Source organism: Rhinopithecus roxellana, chromosome 12 (assembly GCF_007565055.1).
Source record: "Rhinopithecus roxellana isolate Shanxi Qingling chromosome 12, ASM756505v1, whole genome shotgun sequence".
NCBI lineage: Eukaryota > Metazoa > Chordata > Mammalia > Primates > Cercopithecidae > Rhinopithecus > Rhinopithecus roxellana.
In genome coordinates this window covers 93,323,933-93,349,638 of record NC_044560.1, presented here as the reverse complement: position 1 = coordinate 93,349,638, position 25,706 = coordinate 93,323,933, and the positions used below count along the sequence as shown (strand labels likewise).

General features: G+C 42.0%; 1 protein-coding gene across 2 annotated transcripts in view; it reads left to right on the top strand.

Annotated features, from left to right (window-relative positions):
• Positions 1-20,105, top strand: part of FOXJ3 (forkhead box J3) — a 29,872-nt gene extending 9,767 nt beyond the window's left edge. The window contains exons 3-8 of one of the 2 annotated variants that reach the window (XM_030942458.1): positions 1,877-2,051; positions 5,220-5,636; positions 7,544-7,645; positions 8,016-8,207; positions 14,768-14,875; positions 16,798-20,105. In XM_030942458.1, the coding sequence (XP_030798318.1) occupies positions 1,877-2,051; positions 5,220-5,636; positions 7,544-7,645; positions 8,016-8,207; positions 14,768-14,875; positions 16,798-16,913 (1,110 nt within the window). In that variant the 3' untranslated portion in view covers positions 16,914-20,105. The remainder of the gene's footprint in view (positions 1-1,876; positions 2,052-5,219; positions 5,637-7,543; positions 7,646-8,015; positions 8,208-14,767; positions 14,876-16,797) is intronic. The other variant, XM_030942459.1, reaches the window with a different exon arrangement.
• Positions 20,106-25,706: the final 5,601 nt, after the last annotated feature.

The window sequence follows — 25,706 nt, the reverse complement described above, 5'->3', positions numbered from 1 at the left end:
GAACATTGAAGCAAACTCAGCAAAGATATAATGATTTTAAGTTGCTTTTTGAAGTAATTTAAGTGTAAAAAACCTTGACCAAAAGAACGCAAAGAACACAGTCCAGTATCACAAAGCATTATAAAAGGACAAATTTAAAAAGCATGTATAGAACTAGATGACAGAAGTAAGAACTAACATGTTCGTCATGCCAATAAATGTAACACGGTTAAACTGCCCTGTTTAAAGCGAGACTTTGTAGACTGCTTTTTTTGTTGTTTTTGAGATGGAGTCTCGCTCTGTTGGCCAGGCTGGAGTGCAATGGTGCGATCTCAGCTCACGACAACCTCTGCCTCCCAGGTTCAGGGGATTCTCTTGCCTCAACCTCTCAAGTTCCTGGGATTACAGGCGTGAGCCACCACACCTAGCTACTTTTTGTATTTTTAGTTGAGACAGGGTTTCACCATGTTGGCCAAGCTGGTCTCGAACTTCTGACTTCAGGTGATCTGCTCGCCTTGGCCTCTTAAAGTGCTGGGATTATAGGCGTTGAGCCACCACGCCCGTCCCTGCTGTTTTCTTTCAACAATAAGGTGTCAAATAGTCGAGCATTCCCTAAGAAACAGTGCAGTGGCAGCTGCCAATTGGGTTTATCACACCTATATAGTTTGATCCTGTAAGGCCACAATGAGCCCACATGGATTGAGATAGTTTTATTACTTATACAGACAGTATAAACCAGGTTAGCATGGTGTCAGCTCCCTACATCCCACATGACAGTACTAGATGACAGAATACTCGAGTAGTAGCTCACTCTGTAATAGAGGAACAAATTCCATAGTGCAGCTAAGCAGTTTTATAACCTGCAGCTGTACCCTAAGGGAGTAAGGCAGAAAGTACCATGCCTCACTCAGCCAGGGAGGTAGATGAGAAACTGTTTCTTGGCAACCTCTTGCAAAATAGAAAGGTGGATGAGTAACTGCCCCGTGGCCATCTCCTGCAAGACATGAGGGCAGATGAGAATTTTAATAAATAAAACCACTTGTTCCAGGATAATCTCAGCGTGTTCCACCAAGGGTTAGGTCATCCTGCCATGGAGCCTTGCCTACATTGTTTGTGTGGAGATGTGTAAGGACACTAGGGTGCCAGTGGCGGAGCCATTTTCTTATGTAAAAATTCGTATTTTTCCATGTTATTGCGACTCCTTATGAGCATTATTTTTAATGGCTACGTAAGTTTCTAGTCAGTGTTCATACATTAATTTTTCAAAACACTAAACAAATGGTAGTTTACCACCTTTTCATATAGTACATATAGTCTTTAAGAAATATAGATGATTATCTTTTATTGATTTTATTTCTAGTTTTTCTGCTTTTAAAGATAAGTTTTTCCTGGAGATGAAGAGTTAGGCATATTTAAGCTCCTTGTTGCTTTGGGCAGAGCCATGCATCTGACTCATAGTACTCACAGTATTTGGGTTTGTATACTAAAAAATAATTGAATAAATGAAAGAAATGTTAGTAGTTTTATAGTTTAGTGGAGTTTGAGATAAAATAGCTTCTGTAGAAATCATGATTGAAGATTCTACAGAAAGCCTAGAAGGATTCTAGGCCTAACTCATCACTTACTTATATAATCTAAGGCAAGTTATTTAACTTTGAATTCTTTTCCTTCTGTGAAATATGGAGGTTGGGTTAGACTTCTACAGTTCTTCAAGATTCAGTTTAACTGTTTTGCTTTCTGTCCATTATGCTTTAACAGAGGATGGGAAAGCCTAAGACAGAAGAGTTATTTTCTTTGAATTCCAGTGTTGGCACTGTTTTCAGTTATATATTTTATATAACAAGCCAATTGTAATTAGTAGAGAGGCTGAATTAGTTGTGTTTTCTTTTAATGTTAGGTGACAAGCCATCCAGAATCAGTCTCTCAATCATTAACTCCTCAGCAGCAACCACAGTACAACCTTCCAGAAAGAGACAAGCAACTACTTTTCTCAGAATATAATTTTGAAGATCTTAGTGCCTCATTTCGAAGCCTTTATAAGTCAGTTTTTGAGCAGTCACTTAGTCAACAAGGTGAGTTTTCTTAAATCCTTTTTTATGACAAAGTTTTATTGGAAAAAGGTTTTTAAATTATTTCACATGGCAGCTGTTGTACTCTTAATCTTAGAATATTATCACAATAAGAATTGGATAATTATATTTTGCCCTTTGTGCCTTTAGTATGTTCTGTTTATATCATAGCACAAAAATGGCAGATAAATTTTATGTTGCATGCCTGCTTGTTTACTAGTGTCATCCAGGAGCACTGTGTTAAAGAATTCTGACACTGCATCTATACTGTATGGGAATCACCACTATAATTAATTAGTGATATCTGGCATATGAAGTGTTTGAGTGGTGAATGTTGCACCACAAGAATAGACGTGCCTTGCTTTTGGTCTGACTGGTATTAGTAAAAAGATAACTATCGGAATGTGGTAGCACCAAATTTGATTTTGAGTGTGGCACTTACAAGTGAATACATCAGCTACTAGTAAACTTTGGGTCATTGTTTTACGCAATATACGTAAGTCAGATTTTAATATTAAAAGTGACTTTAGTTAAGACGCACTATTATATCTCAACCAAATGCTAGATTCTTGCTATAATGTATTCTCGTCCCATTAACTGCTGGTTTAATTTTAATCAGAGGGTAAAAATGTCACATCTTTTCCCCAAAGATGACTAGTCAGAAATTGTTGGGAACTCTATTGTTGAAGCATTTCCTAATTACTTGTTTGTTTGGCACATTAACTATTTATACCCCATGTTTTATTCCTTTCCTGCTGCTGTGTCAAAATACCTTAGAATGGGTAATTTATAAACAACAGAAATGTATTTCTCACAGTTTGGGAGGTTGGGAAGTTCAAGATCAAGGAACCAACAGATTTGGTGTCTGGCGAGGGCTTGTTCATCGTAAATGGTGCCTTTTAGCAGTATTCTCACATGGAGCTGAGCACTGTGTCCTCATGTGGCAGACGACATGGAAGGGCAAAAAGTAGCTAGTTCTCTCCATCCCTTTTGCAAGGCCCAATCCCTCATTACCTCCTCAAGGTCCCACTTCTTAATACCATCACCTGGGGGTTTAAGTTCCAACATGTGAATTTTGGAGGGACACATACATTGAAACTGTAGCACCCCAATCCAGAAAGTTTATATGTTCACAGCAGTGAACAAAAATGAACAGAAATCCTTGTCTTTATACTGTTTGCATGTTAATACTTACTTTCAGTTAATGTTAATGTTATATACTGTTATTTATATTGATGAATACTGATCATGTGTATGTGAAATGGCTTTTTCTGGTTAGCATTTGAGTTTAAAGTAAGATTTATATGTTTTCTCAACTTTTAAGTTTTTTATCTATAAAAGTATAAAAAGGACTAATAGAAGAGTTTGCTAAGCAAATCCAGCCTTGGTATTCATAATAGAAAAATAAGGGCTTTGAAATAACAATGATGACAATTTCTGAAGCCCATAATTCCATTCCATCACAATATTAAAAAAAAAAAAAAAAAAAGCATCGATGAGAATTCTGGGTTCTAGTCCAGGTTCTGCCATTAAGTCAACTGAGTTAACTTCTCGTCTCTGGACCTTAGTGTCCCCATTTGTACAATAAAGAGGATTGGATTAGATCAGTGATTTTCAGATTGTTTTCTTCAGAGGCCTCGGCTTTTGTAAAGATCTTCGGGAATGCCGGAGGAGAAGTGTGCAGATGCAGAGGTAGACCTAGTAAGCTTCCTTCCCCAGCTTCAAAAAAACAACTTTAGTATACTTATCAGTTTTATATATTGGGCTTCTGGAGAGATATTTTGCTTTCTTTTATTAAAAACAATTTGAGATTGAAAATGTTGATACGGATCAGACCTTGGTTCCCTTGTAAAATGCTAGGATTTTATTAAAAATTGATAAATTACTGCTTTCTTTGATCTTACAATAATAACCCTATAGATTCCTTATATGTGACTATTTTCTAGGGCCCAGGCAAGAACTTTTATTAACTCTTCTGCCTGTAAAACTTGGTAGCTTTTAAGATTATCTTGCAGTGTACTCAGATACAGTTTTACTACTAATTACAAATATGAGAATAATTTTATCTTTTTAAAACTTGGTTATTTTATTGATTGATATTATCTTGTGGTATTTTTTTTTCATTCAATAAAATTATTTTTATGTTTGGTTCAGCATAACATTGCATGGGCCACCCTTTGGGATTTGAAAATAGTCTAGTTACATAGAACCAAATGTTGCAGTAAGATTATCTAACTACTTGCAGACCAAACAAAAATTATCCTTAATATTAAGCACTTTTGGCTTAATCATCATCATGGCAGCTAACATTTATAGAGCTCATCCTGCAGCTTATACCTTCACTATGTAGAAAGTAAAAAGTTCCTCTTCAAAAGTTTCCCTTCTTGTTAAAGAATAAATCATAAGTGTTAGAAATAATAGTTTCTTTTAAAAACAAACTACCTTTAAGCCTCCTTACTTTATGCTAATAACTCTTTGTTGGGCCCTATCCTATGTAGCTGTTAAACATGCTCACAGGCACCTAGTACATTCTATATCCTTGTACCTTAACCAAAATATTTGTGCTGGAAGTGCTCACAGGCACGTTCCAGCTCGCAGCCTATGCCCCTTCCCTATTTGGCATAAACAACATCTTCTTTTCCTTTGTCTTTCCATTACTTTTACCTGTTTGGAAAAGTTTTAAACTGTTAGCCAATCGGGTTTTAGTTTAGATTGTGCAATCTTCTGTCAAAGCCTTGGTCTTTATGCCTACAGAGAACCATCCTGAGTGTGACCCCGACACCTTTCCCACTTTCCCCCTAACGTTTACTTATCTTTCAAGACTCAATTCAGGCACTGTCTTTAAAACAAAGGCTTTTCTATATATTGAGCCTCCTCCTAGCTGAACAGACAAGGAGCAGTTTTCATAATCCTCTGTATACTTTAGTTTTAGTACTTACATTGTTGGTCATAATCTTGTCTTTCTCTTCCGCTCAAGGGTGGAGAATTGTATTTCTTCTCAATAACCACAGAGCCTAGTTTGTAGTGGATGTTGCATTAGCACTTGTTAAATTGAACCAGTGTAGCTCCCTGGCATCATATGCTTTTATGTTAATAATTTTACAGACGTTTGTCGTAAAATACAGCTGAAATCTGACCATAAACGGTCTTGCTCTCTCTGACTGTTTTTAGGTTTGATGAACATCCCTTCTGAATCTTCCCAGCAGTCCCACACTTCATGTTCCTATCAGCACTCTCCCAGCAGTACAGTGAGCACTCACCCACACAGCAACCAAAGCAGCCTGTCCAACAGTCATGGCAGTGGCCTCAACACCACGGGCAGTAATTCGGTTGCACAGGTCTCACTATCTCACCCCCAGATGCACACACAGCCATCTCCACATCCTCCCCATCGACCTCATGGTTTACCACAGCATTCACAGCGTTCCCCGCACCCAGCACCACACCCACAGCAACACAGCCAGCTCCAGTCTCCTCACCCCCAGCATCCCTCTCCACATCAACACATACAGCACCATCCGAACCATCAGCATCAGACGTTAACACATCAGGCACCCCCACCCCCACAACAGGTATCCTGTAATTCTGGTAAGTTTTTGTCTCCTGGCTTGTGTTTGGCTAACTGTGAATTAAGATCTGTCCTTTGTTATTTGGAGCTCATGTAGTATTTGCTACCAAAGCCTCTTTTCATCTGTTTCCTTTTGTGTTTCCTTGCTATAATATAATCCTATAGTTGTAACTCATTTAATTCATAGACTGACCTGGCGATTTTCTTGATTAAAATTTATTGTGGCAACATAGGCAAACTCAGCAACCCTTGCAGGTTTTGATTTTAACTGTTGTTTGTAATTTAGATACATTATCTTACATTATCCTCCCAAATCAAGTATAGATGACCACATTTTATATATAGGAAAATGCAACTAAAAGAATTTTAAGTAATTTGCTTAAGATCATACTGTGGTAAGTGGTAGAACTGGGGTTTGTATTCTGACATGTCTGACTTCAAAGCTTATAACACCAATTATTCTAAAAGAACTAAAATTAGCAGACATTTACTAAGTGGGTAGGGTTTGCTTATCCACTCTCTGCAGAGTTTGCTTTATTTTCATTTGCCAAGTCAGTATTTATTAAAGGAGCCTCCTCTTCCTCTTACCCACAACAACAAATTAGTCATGGCAAGTGTCCTGGTTCCTGGTCATAATTTCATTTCAGTTAACCTTTTTCCTACCCTGACCTTTTGACTACCTGAGTTGCGTTTACCTCAGGAGATCGGGATTCTAGTACTGCTTTGGCTGTTGTATTACTAAGTGACTTAAATCGTATAATTCCTTTGAACTTTGGTTTCCTTATCCACGAAGTTCTTTTTGAACTAAAGGATCTGAGTCTGGTAGACTTGCATGTTCGTGGCTCATTTGGGTATTAGTTTAATCCCCTCCCACCCCGTAACAAATTTCTTCCTAAATTATGACTTGCTTCATGGCAGGGTCATGTTGTCTCTAGTTGATTGTTTATTTTAAAAATCCATAATTGACAGAATTTTGTAATCAAGTAGCCAGTAGTTGATATAGCCAAGAGATGCCTTGATGTGGCAAAAGCAAACCAACCAACCCTTCTTATTGGTCTTTATCTTCATCCATCCAGGGATGATCCTAGAAACAGAGTGGCTTGACAGCAGTCACTGAATGGAGAATTTTCTTCCTCTATTCAGCACTGCTGTCTCATTGAGGGTAACTCTTGCTGCATGGCCTCTGACTAATGACTGGTTTGCTGACATACAGATTATGGAGTCTTAAACTCTTCTGATGTCATACCAGAGGATACCATTTCTAACTAGAAATGCCCTGACGTGGATTCATCAGCATTTCTTACAGAGATCTCACTCCTCTTCCTTCGCTAACTTGGCAGGGGGACTGTGTTAAATTTTTTTCTCCTGAGATTGCCTTGGAAGAAGCATTTACTCTTACTGTATGATCTGATCCACCTGCCTTAAGTCATTGCATTAAATTGCACTGTGTATTGCCTCTAAATGAGAACCTGCCTCTCTAAGTTCTTTTAAGGTCATAGCAAGACAGGAAAATGAACTTTATATAGGGGAAAATACAGATTTGCATGACATTTCCCACCTGTTCATTTATTGGTACTGTAATGTAAAGAGCAGTCTCAGGTTTGATATTACTAGATGATGTGGCAGTTTGGAAGCTGCCAGACTGGAGGTTAGAAGACCTGGGTTCGAGTCTTAGATTCATCATGATAACCTTGCTAAGTTATGTCACCTCTCTGCTTCAGTTTCTTTTATTTGTAAAATGGAGAGAAATAATACCTTTCTGCCTGTCTCACAGAGCAGATTGCCCAACACATGATATAATGAGTACAAATCCCCTTGTAAGACTGGACAAGAATCAGCCAATTTCAGGAATAGGGCCAGCTCATCGTTTTCCCTTACACCCTTTCACCATCCAGGAATTAGACTGTTGTCAATATTACTTTTATAGGTGTTTCAAATGATTGGTATGCGACACTTGATATGCTAAAAGAAAGCTGTCGAATTGCCAGCAGTGTTAATTGGTCAGATGTAGACCTTTCACAGTTTCAAGGTGAGTGTTGGTTCTTTTTGACATATAACCAAATACACATGATCTGTTTCTCTGCTAGATTATAACTTTCTTTGTAGTAGAAATAAACATCTTATGTAGCATTTCTTTTGCAGTTGGTAAAATTCATAATGATTTTGGCCAGTTGGTATAGCAGAGGGTCACAGACAAGTTCTGAAAGAAATGTGGCCACATTTAAAATAATTGGGCTTTGAATAACTTAAAAAGATCATTCTTCATTGCGTGGGCAAATCACTGCCATAAAATGGAGTGAGTGGAAATTTTGAGGGCTGAAAAAAATTGTATCTTGCTATTTTCCTTGCAATGTTTATTGCATAACTGTGCTAACGTATTTTTAATGCTTTCCTCATAGGTCTGATGGAGAGTATGAGACAGGCAGATCTCAAGAATTGGTCTTTAGATCAAGTTCAGTTTGCCGATCTCTGTTCTTCTCTTAATCAGTTCTTTACACAAACTGGCCTTATTCATTCACAGAGTAATGTTCAGCAAAATGTTTGTCATGGTGCCATGCATCCAACAAAACCTTCCCAACACATTGGAACAGGTATGGGATTAGTTATCTTCTTGATTTTTCTCATTTTCTCATTCATACGAAATGTAGTAACTGTCTTAACCAACTTGGTTTGCTGCTAATGGTGACAGTGATCTGTTTACAAATTTTTATTTATAAGAAATGAATGAAAGCAAATAATTTATATGTAGGGTATATCTTAGAAAAATTGAGGTAAAGAGACTGTATGTTCTTCTGTTGTGATTTATATGATTGCTTTATTATTTACAGTTAACTTGTCATTAACCTTTTACTAAGTTATCAAACAAGAATTAAATATCTTGGAGATAACTTATGTTTTTATATGACGTAATTATGAAATTATATTAATTTAAATCTGTACAGATCTGCAATGGAAATCAGCGTGTCTTGTGTATCTCCTAAGAATGTTAAAATTCAACAATTCAAAGTGTTTGAAGAGTGGACATAATGGAAAATAGTCTCACTGATGTTTTACTTTAGACCCAAAATCTTTCCTATGTATTTTTTAAATCTCGCTTTCTTCTTTTATTCTTTACCCTTGCAGCCATGTCTTCTACTCTTGATTGCACTGCCCACATTTTTCTATAGGAATTTCATATCCAAGTTACTTCTTTCTTCATTTTAATTCCTTACCTTCTCTTATCATCAAGTTTATTTCTTTTCTGTATGTTATATTGATTTTACATTTTATGCCAACAAGCTCTCTCTTCTCTATCCTGAGTGGCTTCCTTTAACCATTATTCTATCTTATTTCACATCTTTCGTCCACCCATGGTTTGAGTTTATTCAACTCAAGCTTATCAGTCTATGTCTTTCTTTTCATGAAATCTTTATTTCTATATCCTTTGATGTAGTGGAAATCTATTATCTTTTCTTCTTCCATCTTGAATAGCTTACCCTGCCTGAAACTTTCAGTCACTCTTTGATTCTGGTGACCTATTCATTTAGTGAATTATATCCACACAAGGGCCTCATTCAGTTCCCTGACTGATTTCTCTCTGTGCCAGAGAGAATTTAGTTTTTGATAACTTTTTAGCTTCTTTGTCTCTCTCTCCTTTTATTAGTTCTTTTTGGTATCTTTCTGATATATATTCATTTTTAAGCATCAAGATCTCTATAATTCAGGTATCCACACTTACGTGCCCTTCTTCCATTTCATTTTTAAAATATTTTCTTGCAGATGGACAGCATGTCTTCTTTGTTTCTCTCGTGGGTTCTAAGCCCATACTTTGTCCCTTTCAGGATATATCACTTTCAGTTTTTCAGCTTGCTTTAAGTTCTTAGACCAGGTGTACCACCTCCCTCTGTTTTTTGTCCCTTTTTTCTCCTTTCCTCTTTTCTTTCTGTATTCATCCAAAATTGTTGCTTCTAAGTGCTGTCATGATGTTCACTTCTTTGCTAACTCCACCTCTCACCATTTCAGTCAGCCTCAAAAAGTACTAAGTGAAATTAAATAGCTTACGTATATATCACTAGTCTTGTGTGTTTGGAGGTAAGTACCTGTGTTGCTCATAGATTGTTGCCTCAGGCAGGACAAGTAGAAGAAGTTGTGGGTCAGTCTTAGAAGAAGGCAGTCTCAGCCAGGCGTGGTGGCTCATGCCTGCAACCCTAGCCCTTTGGGAGGCTGAGGCAGGCTGATCACCTGAAGTCAAGAGTTTGAGACCAGCCTGGCCAACATGGTCTCTACTAAAAATACAAAAATTAACCGGGCGTGGTGGCACGTGCCTGTAATCCCAGCCACCTGGGAGGCGGAGGTTGTGGTGAGCCGAGATCATGCCACTGCACTCCAGCCTGAGCAACAGAGGGAAACTTCATCTCCAAAGAAGAAGAAGAAGAAGAAGGCAGCAATCTGAAAAGCCAGTGTACATGTTAGCCAGTAGCTCCCACGTTGTTGAATTTCAGTTTTGTGCCCTAAGTCTGTAAGAAAGGTCTATATGTACCTTTGGTCTTGGAACTTGGTAGTTTTGTCATGGAAAAAACACTGTTTATCTGCTGCTGTCCTCTGTCAGAGAGTACCCAGGCACTCCTGGATTCTCTCTAGACTGAGATCCTGAGTTATTTTCCTAAAGCCCTTTGTTCCTAGACTTCTGTAGTCATCTCTTCTTGAGCCTTGACCTTGGTTATTTGTTCTGGTGTTCTGTGATTCTGTTAATTTTTTCTGTCGTCTCTTTTGTCAGGGCCCTCCTCCTCTCTAGGGTCCCAGTGACACCTTTGTGATTCTCAGTGCTACCCTAGTCACAGCCTGTCAAAGGTAGAAAAGCTATAGTTTTTCTTCAGTGTTTATTCAGTTCTTTCTACTCTCACTCCCCTTTTGTATCTTCCTTCTGACTCATGCCTGGCAAGCTGTGTTGGCCTCTGACAAGTTGTTCTCTCATCAGTTATGGTGCTCCAAGTATTCATCACTTCATGCCTGCTGATATCTGTTCACAAATATTCAGATTTTTTTTTTACATGTCCAGCCTGCTTCCTCTTGTTTTAAGTGTCTTTCTGTCATTCCTTTTTTCTCTTCCTTACATCCCTGTATATCACATCCATTCAGATCTTTCACTTCCCTCATCTCTACACCCCGATAATTCTTTGTCGTAATTTCTTAGAATTATAGTCAAGAGGAGACTTTCAGAGAGCTGTTGATTTTATCCCTTTATTTAACAGATAAGGACATTTTGATCCAGGGGGAGAAAGTGACTTGCCCAAAGTTGTAAAATTCATTTAGGTGTAGGTCTTGAGTCCCAGAATATAGTCTCTCCATTTCCTTAAACCTTTCCTGTTATTCCTGTTTTCAGGGACCCTCTTTTGGTGAACACCTCCTTGAGCTTCCTATAGACTCCAGAAATTGGTGGTGTAGTGTGCTAGTGTGGAAGGGAGAAGGGGAGAAGGATGTTATAGAACACAGTCTATGACATCTTTTCCTAAATCTTTTTACCTGTGGTTATAATTTGTTTATATCTTCTGGCTGTACTATTGTAATTTGATGTTTTGCTTAAAGATCATTAAATATAGGTAGGGATGCAGTCATTGAGTACCTACTAGACACCTTTTCTGTGTCTAGCTGGGTATTGGGCACTGAGAATAAAGACATGACCCCTGTAGTAGCTTTTGTCTCAAAGAGTTCACAACCTAATGGTTGAGACAGGTCCATCAAGAAATACAATATGTTAGGGGGGCCTCTTAGGGAGGCCGAAGCAGGTGGATCATGAGGTCAGGAGATAGAGACCATCCTGGCTAACATGGTGAAACCCCGTCTCTTCTAAAAAAATATTTAAAAAATTAGCCGGGCATGGTGGTGGGTGCCTGTAGTCCCAGCTACTTGGGAGGCCGAGGCAGGAGAATGGCGTGAATCCAAGAGGCGGAACTTGCAGTGAGCCAAGATTGTGCCACCACATTCCAGCCCAGGCGGCAGAACGAGACTCCTTCTCAAAAAAAAAAAAAAAAGAAAAAAAAGAAAAAAGAAATACAGTATGTTGAGGGCCACACTTCTCCATAGGGTATAAGTGCAGTAAGAATTCAGAGAAAGGGGTACATACTTCTCTTGGAAAGATGAAAATTTTCCTAGAAGACAACACATTTAAGCTGGACTTTGTAAGTTAAGTGGGATTTTGCAAGACAGATCAGATCATGTCATGTCTGTTTTCTGCTCAGAACCCTCCATCTTTCTCAGGAAAGACCAATGTTGTTACTATGGGCTATATGGCCTATACAATCTGATCACCCATTATTTCTGATCTTGTCTCCTGCCTTCTCCCCTCCACCCTGTGCTCCAACACTACAGGTCTCCCTGGTGTTCTTTGAACACACTAGGTAGCACACTCTACCTAACCAGGGCCTTTGTACTTGCTCTTCCCTCTTGTTCAGAGTGGTCTTCCCTAAGATAGACACATGACTCATTTTCTCATCTTGTTCTCTTTTTTTCTTCAAAAAAACACCTGCTCAGGGGATGCCTTCCTTGGTCATCCTATTTAAATGGCACCACTACTCAGCACTCCTTGTTCTCTCTCTCTGCTTTTTTTCCGTAGCATGTTACATACTATTTAATTTACTTTGTTTGAATACACTCCCGAAAAGCAGAGTTGTGTTTTTTCATTGTTGTATCCATAGTGCCTCGAGCAGTGCCTGAAATCTTTGGAAACTGCATTGGAAGTTAATTTATTACGTAGAAAATTCAGGCGTACACTCATTCAGACTCTATATTGTGAGAATATGGGAAGAAATGAGAATTAATGGGAATTTCTGTATGAAAATAAAAGTGTTACGAATATGATGAAATTTCAGAAAGTTAAGACTGTTTTATGTAGATGTTTGTTTATTGTCACAATCCTGTAATTCTTACTCCCCTCTGCCTTTAGGAATTATGAAACCATAAAAGAGAAGTGATAAAAGATTAATTCCCAATAAAAATCAGTGTTACATTTTCATTATGACATGAACTCGAAAGATGTGTAGAATGAGAGCTAAGGTTTTGAAGGACAGGGACAGGGAAGTTGTAGCTGTATGAGTGACCATATTACTCTGAGTGGTGTGGCCCGTCCAGCTTGGTGCAGTCTTTAGAAAGTACACTAGCCGTGCATGTGAAGACCAATCAGCATTTGGAGACAGGATTCCATCCCACGTCACTTGCACCGGTATTAGAGCTGTAGTTTAGTATAATGTTTCTCCTCTTTTTTCTTTCTAAATCATCAGTATGGTCAGTCAATCAAAGAGCTCAGTTCTGACTATAAACTTCACTGATGAAAGGCATGTTATCATGGGAGGCAGGGACGGGGGTCAGAAGTGTTGGATTCTGGTCCTGGTTCTCTCTCATTTCCTCTGTTCCTGTTTCCCTATCTACATGGACAGAGGTAAGGTCAGATTAGATTATCTCTGAGTTCATCTCAAGCCTGGATAGTCTGGCTTTCCACTGGGGGGTAAAGACTTGTGAGCAGCCAAATACAGAATGCCTTACCTTAATAGAAGTGGAAGATTTTTTCCACTCTTTTTAGTTTCCTCTGGGAAAATAATTATTGTTTTTTAGTTTCATTACAACATTACTAGAATTCAAGTGTAATTTACATGAAATACTAAATAACCTTAGGGAAGTAGCCTTTCCAGAATTCCAGATGTTTCTTACAATGTGAACCACTTTTATAATCATTCCTCATCAGTTATTGGGAGAGGGGTCATGTTTGTTCTCTCTCTCTCTTTTGTATTATGATGTAACGTAGTTGACATTTTGGAGGTGTTAACACTTGATGTCTCCTGTTAATGAAAATATATTAAGAACTTTCTGAAATAAAATTTGAATGAGATCGATGGTCCCCATCCTCACACTCCAGAATAATACTCCCCTCCCCACTCCCCTCTCTTTTGACAGAGACTCACTCTGTTATCCAGGCTGGAGTGTAGTAGCACTATCTCGGCTCACTGTAACCTCCATCTCCCAGGTTCAAGCTACTCTCCTCCCTCAGCCTCCCGAGTAGCTGGGACTACAGGCGCATGCCACCACGCCCAGCTAATTCTTTGTATTTTTAGTAGAGACAGGATTTTGCCATGTTGGCCAGTCTGATGTCGAACTCCTGACCTCAGGTGATCTGCCCACCTCTGCCTCCCAAAGTGCTGGGATTACAAGCCTGAGCCACCATGCCTTGCTCAGAATAATACATTTTTAATCATCATTGCTTGATGTAGCTCTTTTACCATGTGCAGATCTTTACTGTTACTTTGTGCTTCCCAGGCACAAGGGCACACATGGTTAGGCCTGCTTCAAGGGTGAGAACATCAGGGAAATAGCGAATAGGTGGTGATGTAGGAAGAGTCCATGAGTGGCTGGGTGCTGTGGCTCATGCCTGTAATCCCAGCACTTTGGGAGGCCGAGACAGGTGGATCACTTGAGGTCAGGAGTTCAAGATCAGCCTGGCCAACATGGTGAAACCCCATCTCTACTAAAAATACAAAAATTAGCCAGGCATGGTAGTGCACGCCTGTAATCCCAGCTACTTGGGAGGCTGAGGCAGGAGAATCGCTTGAACCCGGGAGGCAGAAGTTGCAGTGAGCTGAGATTACGCCACTGCACTCCAGCCTGGGTGACAGAGTGAGACCCTGTCTCAAAAGAAAAGAGTCCATGAGTTAGGAGATCTGGATTCTAGTCCTAGCACTGTCAAACTAACGTGTCTTTGGGCGAGTCAAGTTAGCCTTTCTGAGTTTCAGTTGCCTCATCTGTAAAATGGGTATAACAGTCCCTGTCTTGCCCTCCTTTGGGGCTTAGTGGGAGGGTCAGATGAAGTAATGGATACAAAAATACTTTTGAATTGTAATGAGGTATGTGACAGCAACAATAATAGACATAACTTGCCTACCAGCCTACAGTTAGTGGCAGTGCCAGCATTAGTTCCAGTGTGTTCACACCCAGCCTGGCACCCTGTTCAAAAGGCCAAGACCACAGTTATATCATCTAAAAGGAGTAATATTTTCTTCCTCTTTTTTCCTCACTTTACCTGCTTAGTTTACTTTCAGAGTAACAATTCTGTTAAGATTTTAATACTCCATTTGTTTTATTTGTGGTAACATATTTTCTCTCTTTCTGCTTTTAATCTGATTAGGAAATTTGTACATAGATTCTAGGCAAAATCTCCCTCCGTCAGTGATGCCACCCCCTGGTTATCCTCATATCCCACAGGCACTCAGCACTCCAGGAACAACGATGGCAGGTAATGTGTGTGGGGGGGTGTGATTTATTACCCAGAGTTTAATATTGAGAAGCGTTAGCTTTCCCAGTGGTGAATGAGGCGGCTTCAAGGAGAGAACCCCCTGTTAAGAGGGGCTAGGGGACAATGTCTGGACAGCCACTTGGCACTAGTGCTAACGAAGGGATTCAAGCATCAGTTGGTGTTTAGACTGTAGGACCTGAAGTCCTTTTTAGCCCAAGATGCAATGATTCTACTTACTCTAGTTATTTATTGTCTTGCCTCTCTAAGAAGTCCTGGGGTCACAGTTGAGGGTGCTTGACAGGACTTTAGCAGGTTTTAGGAACCTACTTTATTAGCTCCTGTAGATTCTGCTTCATTCATTCTAATGGAGTTCCCACAGCTGTAGTTTCCAGGGAAGTACCTCGTACAGAAGGTAAATTTTAGGAGTTAACTGGTTCATAAACTTTTCCCGCTGGGTTCTTGAATGCAGCATACGTTTCATTTAGCCAGGGGAATACGGCACATTGTTAGAGCTGGAAAGTGTCTTAAGGATCCCTTAGGATAATGGAGGCTCCGAAGGAGAAATGCCTTGCCCAGGCCACCCAATTTAGTGAGTGGCCAAACCAAGACTCAAGCCCCAGTGTCTGGATTCAGAGTCCATTGTTTTTCTCAACATACCACACAATCCTTTACTTAGGCTCTTTGAGGAAAAGACATAAAGGTAATGGGGTTGAGGGTAGAATTAAAATATTGAAGAACTGTGTGGTAGACAGCAGTGAGGAAGGAGTTGGGACCAAGTGATATGTCCTTTGCTGAAGGGGGAAGGAATGTTACTGTTGTGAGTGCTTACTAGTAAATTCTAAGTAGCACCGTAAGGTGGATAAGACTCTGGAGCCAGAGTGCTTGTGTTTAAATCTGCATGCTTTGCCACTTAATGGCTGTGTGATGTTAGGCAAGCTACCTAACCCTCCTACCTCAGCTTCCCTGTTTGTACAAGGGGCTAATAACACTACCTAGGTCCTCGAGTTGTTAGGATTAAATGAGAATTGTGTAAATTAGTGCCTGACCCACATTAAGGAACTTTTTTCAATGAAGGCATTTTGCCTATATTGAGATATACTGAAAACCTTAGCATTAAATAATTGTACAAGAAAATATTTCAGGGCATATGAGAAAAATGAGTAGCAGACTACCTGAAATTTTGTAATCAGAGTACTAGAAAAATAATCCAGTTAAACTTCCACAACAGTTAAAAGGATATGTATAATTTGTAATAAAAGAAAGAATTCTACAAGTAAATATCAACCTTTACTTTTAAAAAGCAGCTGGTTTAGAAGGGGGTCTGTCAGGATACAGTAACAGCACATGGCCAAACCGGTGCAAGAAGAGCATGGGAAGGTGGGCATTCTGTACTCAACTGTGGTTCCTCCTGGCTTCCTGTGTTCCCTTGTTGATGTTCTCTGTGTTCACTTGATGTTACTTGGTGGCACAGAAATTAGCTTGCTGGGGAAAATTCAGTATGACATCATTGGTGCACTGCCATCATTATCCTGTTTACCATTCTCATGGGAGCCAATTCACGTTACTGAAACAACGTATTGGAGCAAAACAGACTAAGAGCAGTGGCTACATTGGCACTTTTCTTGTGTCTTCCTTACTGCAACCTGGTATAACGGAAGGAGTGTGGGTCAAGTGAACTGACCTCAGATCCTATCTTTGCCCCCTACTGGTTGTGTGACTTTGGGTAATTTACTCATCCTCTTAAACCAATACTATCCTCTTACCTATAAAATGAGGATCATAAGAGCCACTTTTTGAAGGCTTATGGTTGTATTAGTGAGATAATGTGTACCTGGCATATAGGAAGTACACAGTAGGGGTTAGTTTATTTCTTACTTTCTTCTCTACCCAAGTCGCTGCTAATATTGCCTCTTTCCTTCCAGGCCATCACAGAGCCATGAACCAGCAGCACATGATGCCTTCCCAAGCCTTCCAGATGCGGCGCTCCCTGCCTCCAGATGACATCCAGGATGACTTTGATTGGGATTCAATTGTGTAGGGCTTATTTCTGCAAGACACCAGACCCTAACGTTACCTTTCTGTGCAGTGAAGGGAAAGGTTTAAGAGAATCCAGTTGAGAAAACAAACTTGCTAATCACTTTACCAATGTTATCAAAATTACTTTTGAAGACAATCAGAAGGATTTTAGCTGGATAACTTACTGCTTTTATCTGACCCGAACAAGTACTACATGTTTGTCTCCCTGCCAGCTGCCCTATGTAGCTCCTAACTGTTGTGTGATTTGGACGGCTTTTTGTGTATTTGTGTCAGTTTGATGTTAACCACAAGTGCCAGACTGATTTTTCAGACGGAGCCTATTTTGCTGCAAGCAGTTTATATAAAGATACATATGTGTAAATATATGTACAAAAATTACTGAAAGGCTTCAGTTTTTTCTAATTGGATTATTGTGTCTTGAAAGGAAAGTTATTGTCAGTTTTTATTCCTTGTTAGGCTATTTTCTGCAGGATGCTTTTAACTGATGTAGGAAACTGAAAGGAAATAGATTTTTTCCAAAGCCAGTTCCCCTTATTTAATCTTTTTTAGAAATGTGGGTAATGAGTTCTACCTACTAAGTCAAGGAACCCAGGATTTGAGACTCTCCAACAATCCATAGGGGCATGTTGCTCCTGAGCAGCATGAAGAACTGACCAAATTGGTTTTGATGCTTGGGGGATCATAGAGTATTTATGTCTGCTTTTCTAAATCTGTGTTATAACAGCTCTAAAATTTGTTTGGTAAGAAGTTGGGCATTGCTTGCTCTTTAAACACATCAGTGCTTCCACATTCATCTATGTATTTATTATTCAGAAGTGTTATTTTAATATTTATTGCTACCTTCTGTGAATGCTCACCTCCTGTTGGGTTCATTAAGGAAAAATGTGTCTGAAAGCACAGAATTACTTTTTTTTTTTTTTTGAGGTGGAGTCTCACCCTGTTGCGCAGGCTGGAGTGCAGTGGCGCGATCTCGGCTCACTGCATCCTCCGCCTCCTGGGTTCAAGCAATTCTCCTGCCTCAGCCTCCCGAGTAGCTGGGAGTACAGGTGCATACCGCCATGCCTAGCTAATTTTTTGTATTTTAGTAGAAACGGGGTTTCACCATGTTGCCCGGGCTGGTCGCAAACTCCTGAGCTCAGGCAGTCTGTCTGCCTCAGCATCCCAGAGTGCTGGGATTACAGGTGTGAGCCACTGCGCCCAGCCCAGAATTACTTTTCTTGATAAGAATTTACAGACAAGACACTCAGAGAGACATTGTGTCATTCTCTATCATCACTCCTTTTACCATGTGAATAGATTTCTCTGTCTTGGCATTCTTGCTAATTCAGACTTATTAGTTAAATCGGATTTTTCTGGAATTTGAATCAGATTCCATTTGGGCAACAATAGCAGGGCAGTGTTTCTAAAGCAAGTTTCCCCACTCATCTTCTAGGTTGTCTTGAAAGGAGGATAGAGCCACTTACAATTTTATTTGCTTCAGTGTTTAATGTAGATATTATGTAGCCTGCTGTTTCTGTTGTCCTGTGTGTCTGTGTATGCATGACATTTGGTCCCTTTCTTTGAAATGCAGCCCACCTCTTAATGGTTTTTTTAGTGGTGGTGGTTTGTTTTGTTTTGTTTCATGTCATATCACAGTTTGCATGGACTGATTATCTTAGTTTTATGATAAAACTAGAAGAAATGGGGTTTTTTTTTTTTGGATGAATAGATTTTGAATTGATTCTTTAGACCAAAAAAAAGTGTCAGTTCTAATGGGGAAAAATATTCCATCAAGTCAAAGAGTAGTAACTGCTCACTGGTTGCTTTTTAGCATCTCTGGTCTTAGCAGCCATGCTAAATCACTTTAATTAGCCTTGGTGATTCTATGGTTGAGTAATCTCTACTTGAACTAAACAAACATCTTTTGTTTCTGTGTATGTGTGCTGTGTGTGAGAGAGTGTGCCTGTGCACGTGCGTGTGTGTGTGTGTGTGTGTGTGTGTGTGTTTTAATGAAGTGTTGCCTTGAATGAATCACTGGGAAGCCAGCCATGGTAAGGGCTGGTGAGGTTGGGGAGAAAGGAAGAGCTTTATGTTTCTCTGTTGTTTGGACCCTACTTGGCATGAAAAAGGAAGCTCAGTTCCAGCCCCTTGGATCAACGAAAATCAGAGGATTCTGGAAAGGCAGCCAACTTGCCCCTCTTAGAAGGATCAGAGGCAAGATGAGATGGCAGCCTGCAGAGTAAATGAAAAAAGAGGGGGTGATTTTCAATGGTTTGCTTAAGTCACTGTTTTCTAGACACCAAAATAGCTGTTTTGAAACTGTTTTAATTGCTTGGGTAGCAATGTGCACTTTAAACAATTTGGATATTGGAATGCAGTATCATACTGAGTGATTTGAGTAGAACCACTGATGATGATTTTATAAATTGTGTGAAGCGAATTTCCCATTTGGCAATCATTTACTGATTTGCAGTGATCAATATTTTTATGAGAATTTAAACTTACCAAGAATGGCCATGGAGGCAAAGCCTTCACCCAGACCCATCCCACTCTCCTGTGATCCAGGTGGTCTAGGAGCCCAGGACAGGCGTTTTCTGTGGGCCCTGGCCACAGACAGGGTTACCTGGTGAGGTGCAGAGAGTCCCTCTAGTGGCCATTTCGCGTGGTAGTTGCTAATGCAGAACAAGTTCTGTCTTGGGCTTAAATTGACTGAAGACTTTAGGGGGAAAGAACATTAAATGCATGTAAACAAATGGGGGTACTCTGTCCAGGAGAATAATCCGACTGGCATTTGTGGCAGTTTTTGAAATGTAAATGTATTCATGTGTGTTCTTGTAAATACATGTCTCTCAGATGTCCTTTGAAGTGGGAGGGAATCCGGGGATAATTTCAAACGGAATAGAGTATTTTGATATTGTTCATTCAGAGGGTGATGTGTACATATCTATATTGTATATATGTGATGAAAATGCATTGGCTTTTTGTGCAGATACAACCTGCTCTCTGTACTGCTGTTGGACAGTGTTTTAATGTTTCTACAGTTTTGCTATTGCACGATTTCATATTTTGCCTCTATGATGAACGGCAACCATTCTTTGTAACTGTTTAGTGCTGTAAAGAAATATTCCAAGTGTCATTAGGATTGTTGCTGCCAGAACTGATATGCATGAATGGCACTTAAAATAAATATATTATGTTAACTCTATTTACAACACTGATTGGTCTCCGTCGTTTGCTGTAACTGAAGAAGTGAGAATGGAGCTAGTCCAGGTGCAGAAACCCCACAGCCAGGACCCAGAGTCCTTGGGGTCACTGAGATTGTGTCCCTTGCATTACTACCTGAGAACAGTAATTGCTGCCATTTAGTGAGCATCTCATTAGCTCCATGAACTTGGGGAAGTCACTGGATTTCCCTGGGCCTCATTTTCCTTATTTGCAGTGCCAGTACAATGAGGATAGTATCTGCCTCCCAGAGTTGTAGTGGGATTTACATAAATTAGTACATTTAAACATTTAGAACAGCACATGGGACATAAAGCATACTGGTACTCAGTATGTGCCAGGTACTGTGCTAAGTAGATACTGTGGTCCTCCTTTTACCAACATGGGAACAGCTCAGATAGAGATATAGAAACTTGTCTAGATTATTTAGTTGGCAAGTGATAGAGCGGAGGTTTGAATCCAGGTCATTTGATTCCAGGCATCATGTTTTTTACACAATCCTCTCATACTTCGTGAGGGAATTCCCCTCTCCCTACCCCCTGCCCTTGCCCCCTGTCTTGTCCCCAGCACTGCCTTCCCAGAGCTATTTCCAAAAGGTGAAAGTAGGGCTTTACATTTGCTGAGCACATACTCTGTGTCAAACCCTCTCATGAGAAATCCAGAGATGAGGAAGCCACAGTTCCTGCCTTTACGGGGTACAGACTTGCCCAGGACAGGTAGCAAATGCCAGCCCAGGGAGGCTATTCTGAAGGTATGCTCTGGTAAGGCAAGATTCTGTTGGTGAGGAATGAGGTCATACTGAGGACTGGGGCAGTGGTTTAGGAAGGGCTCCAGGTATGGGCTGCTAAGTTGAGTCTTCAAAGGGTCCCAGACAGATGGGAGGAGGTATTACCATTTATACCATCACCTTGAGCAAGCCATGGGAGCTCCCTTAGCGTGGGGGTTGTGGGTTGAGGCGGGAGAAGTGCCGGGCTGCTGGTCAAGAGCTGAGCATAGCAATTCTGTGAGAAATGCTGTCCCCACTTTGCTGATGTGGAAACAGGCCCGGACAGGCCAAGCAACGGGCAGACCAGCCATGTGGCTGGAAGTGAGATTAACCTGGAGTCCCTCCCACTCTAGAAGGGGGACCTTTTTCATCAATCCCAAGACCTACCCAAAGCCTCAGGCTGCTTCTAACTTAACCCACACAGTGGTACCAGAAACATCTATGGCAGTTTCACAGATAGGGAAACAAGGCCCAGAAAAGTTAACCTGCCCAAATTCTCACAGCTAATAGAGGAGCTGGAATAATTCAGTCCAGGCCTAACTCCAGAGTTCATTTCCTTTTACTTCTCTGCTGTCTAAAAAAGAATTTTCCCAAAGCCAAGAATAGTGACTGTCCTCTGTGTGTGTGTCCATGTGTCTGTGTGTGTGCCTTGGAGGGAAAGCTGTGCTTCACTCCCATCACAGGTAAGCGTTTGTCATTCGCGATGCCTCTGAAGGACTGTAGTAAGGGCACCACTAAATGGGGTCACTTCTGCTGATTCAGATGCAGCTGAATTATACTTCTGCTGATCAAATGAGAAGGTGATTAAGATGCATGCGTGATTCTCAAGGTTTTAAGATACTACAGTGTGCAAAGGGCTGCTGTTTATAGATGTGACCCTTATCAGTTGGGTAAAGGAGTCCTGGAAAAACCATGTAAGCATCAGTTAACATTCATTGAAGGCTTGATCGCTTCTTGGCCTTTTGACTAAGATCAAATGCATTGAAGGTTTGACTGCATTAAATGCCCTAGAATTACAGCACTATCCTAAAAACTTAACGAAGGGGCCTTAGAAATCAACTAACACAACCCCCACATTTTGTTGTTGGAGAACATTGAGACCCAGAGAGGGAAGGGTCTGCTCACATTTCACACAGCTAGTTAGGGAAAATTTGGGGGAAGAGAATCAAGAAAGTCATTTGCCTGGCAGCGATTTAAAATTCCTACACATATTGTCTTATTTGATCTACACAATAGCCTGATGATGTAGTACTCTTACTGCCCTCATTTTACAGAAGAGGAAACAGCTTTGGAGAGGTGAGACACAACGGAGTTGTATCATGAATGTGTTCAATCAAAGCATGTAAATTCAGTTGTATACACTTGGCCAAAAAGAGAAGGAATAGAAATTTTAAATAATGTGATGGTGGAGTATCCAACTCTGATGGACATGTGCCCCTGAGTGTGAGATGGAAGATTCAAATCTGAGTCTATAACTGGTATTTGCTTTCATGTACCTTCTGCGTGAGCATCTCATTACTGAGTTGATTCCAGTGGATAAAGATACACGTGTTTGGTGCAGCATTGTCCTGGGTCCAAGCCAGCGGCTTCCTCCAATGCTCAAAGACAGACTTCAACCAAGAACGAGAAAAGCTGGCCAGGTAGGTTGGGCTTATTGAGACATGTTTATCCACGAACGTGCTGCCTTCCCAAAGGAGTTTCAAGAGTGATTTTTGAACATACCTCCTTGGACTCTTCCCTTGATATATGTGACTAGCCAACATGTGCAAAGCAAAGACTTGGTAATTGACTGCGTCAGAACCAGAATTCAACCCTAGGTCAGGGCTTCAGCCTCCAGCTCTCCTGCAGTGCCCCCTAAACAATGCTGACCTCAGAAGTACAGAATTGGACAGCTACTCTTTATTAAAAGTTCCTGTTACTTAATATTACTTATTCTAAGCACCTGATGTGGATTATCATATTTACTCTGAAATAACTGTGTGTGGTAGATACTGTTATTATCAACTTCATCTTGCAGAGCCACAGAAATGAAGTCCCTTGCCCAAGGTCATTCAGCTTGTAAGTGGTAGAGGTAATAATAGTAATAAGAACAGTAAAGCTGGGGTTTTGAACCTAGGCCATCCAGCTCCAGTGTCTGCGCCATTCACCACCACACTGTGCTGTCTCAGGCCCTGTTCCCAGAACGACCAGGCAGAGAATGAGGGCCTTAGAACAAAGCCAAAGCTATTTCGCAATGAGGCTGCAGTGAGTGCCTGTGGCCACTAGAGGGTGGGGCTGCCGGCTGTGCACCTTTCCTCTTTTGGAAGGTTTCCTTTACCCTTACGTAGGGTTGTGCTCCCTTTCTCTGCAGCCCCCAGAGCTGGGTGCTCCTAAAGAAAGGTAGGGATTCCACTAGCCAGCCCTTAGAATCTGTGCCCCTCCTCTCCTGTGTCAGAGCTCGCTGGAGGCAGCCAAGGAGACTCTCTAGTTCTCAGCCACATACTGCTGGGGCCCACTCTAGAGCTGCCTCTGAAGCCTGCTGCCATCCCAGCCCCCTGGTGCCTACGGCTCCCCTGCTCCAGGGCTCAGGTGGGAGAAGGTGCCCACTGTCAACCCCACACTGAGGCTCCTCAGGCTCTGCCCCTTCCTCTTCTGGCATGGTTTCTGCAAGCATAGAGAGGCCTGTGGTCCAGCCAGCCATGCTCCCTGCCACTGGGCAGCTACCCTTGCCCCCCCACCAGCCTGCCTCTGAGCTGGAGCAGGCCTCGTCTCCACTTGTACACCAACTCCTGCGGCTGTCACAAACACGATGGTTATTGCCACATTTGCCAGGTCCCTGCCTGGCACTGGACAGCCATGATCTGAGTGAACATGCCCAGGTGCCTTGTGAGGTTGGTGTCATTATCTTTTATGACTGGACATTGCCAACTCAGAGAGGTGAAGTGATTTGCCCAAGGTCACAGCGAGCGAGGCTGGCAAGAGGACAGGAACCTACATCTGCCCCAGGTGCGCCTGCTCTTCTCGAGGGCACACGGTCTCTTCCATAGCACTCCCCAGCTGCCCTGACCACCCTCTGGTCACCCTACCCCAGAGGCAAGCCTGAACTGACCTCACGGTGGACGGATGGCACCACTCTCACCCCGCAGCCTCCAGACGCCAGAGAGGCAACTTCCTGCCCCAGACAATGGCAATAAAGACGTCCAAGGACACTTCCTAACCATCCCATGCCTGAGTGACGTTCACAGGCAGAGCCCTTCCTGGAACAGCCCTCTGTTTCCGTGTGACTGTGTGTGTGTGTGACCACATGTGAGCAAGGCCTTGTGCGTGTGTGCTCATGTGCTTGTGTGACCATGTGTCTGTGGCTGAGCATGTGATACATTGTATCCTGTGTGATAGTGACTGGGACTTTGTGTATCTGTGTGTGCCCATAAAGGAGACAGGAGACAGGAAGATGGCTCCTCACTCAAATTTGATGACTTGATAGCCACTCACTCCTCCCACTAGGATAGGGGAACTTGCAGGAGGAGGGAAACGCTTGCCTGGAGTGGAGCTGGGTTCACAGGCACTGTCAGGGTTACGCCTGTGGGTCTGATACAAATTTTCTTATCACATCCCTGGCTTGTCCTTGTGGCTTTGAGGACTCCTCCCTCCTTTATCCCTTTGAGCTAGATCCCAGATCTATACCTGCTCCTGCCCCTAGGCAGCCCCTCCCCTGCTGCCCTAAGGCCTTTACACCAAAAGTTGCTCCAGGAAGAGCAGCTCAGCCTGCATGTTCCCTGCAGGCCCCACAGGCTAGCAAAATACTTGAGGCAACGGAAAGAATTCAGAGTTTGGAGTCAGAAGAAACTAGAATTCTGTTTGGGTAAGACATTGCCCTCCTGAGCCTCAGTTTGCTCATCTGTAAAATGGGGATGCAATACCTTACCTCAACGTGTTACTGAGACCATCAGTGAGGAGTCAGATGGCAAGCTGCCCTGGCACATATTAGGTCCCAAGAGCGGTCTTCCCTTCTCTGTCTCCCTCCCTCTCCTCCATCTGTTGCCAAGTTGCCAAGACCAGTTGCTTTTCCTGCCATTTTATGTTTCCAATGCACCCCCTGCCCTTCTGGGGCACTGCCAGGAGTGGAACACAGACCTTCTCTTCTGGACCCATGCAGCAGCCATCGCTAGACAGTCCACTTTCAACGCCAAGTGCCAGGGCGCTCCTTCTGAATCACGACTCTTACCAAGGCCTCCCCTACTCTGAAACCTCCTATAGCTCCCCGCTGTCACCAGGTGAAGGGCAAAACTCCTCAGCCCGGTGTGTGAAACCGCCTTCTCTGGGCTGCTGGCCCATGAGTCCTTGAGACACCCTCTGATTCCACCACAGCCGCCCCCGCTTTGCCCTCTGCACTTCCTGCTGCCAGGCCTTTGCCTCACGGTTCTCCCCTCGATGGGTCTAAATCTTCCCATGGATCAAGGCCTGCTGCAAATGCCGCCTTGTTGGGCAAGCATTCTCTGACCTGGTGCCAGGAGGACCGGTAGCCTCGGCTTGTTCCTCCCTCGTCCCAGGGAGTCTGTGCCCATGCCCTACCCTCCCTGTAGCCTGCGGGCTCTGTGAGCGTCTTATATGGGGGCAGGTGGTGGGAGCTCCGGCTGTGCTCTCCTTCCCTGTCAGCCTTCGGGCATGGGAGGTTGTCTTGGTGGCCAATGCCCAAAGCAGGCTGGGGGATGCGGGAGAAGGCTGCAGCTGCTGTCCCGCTGAGGGGGAGCAGATGGTGAACGGAGCTTCTCCACCACCTCTTCCTGGTCACACCACAGGGCCCTGAGACGACACCGCTGAGCAAACAGCCAGGCACGCCCCCTGCCC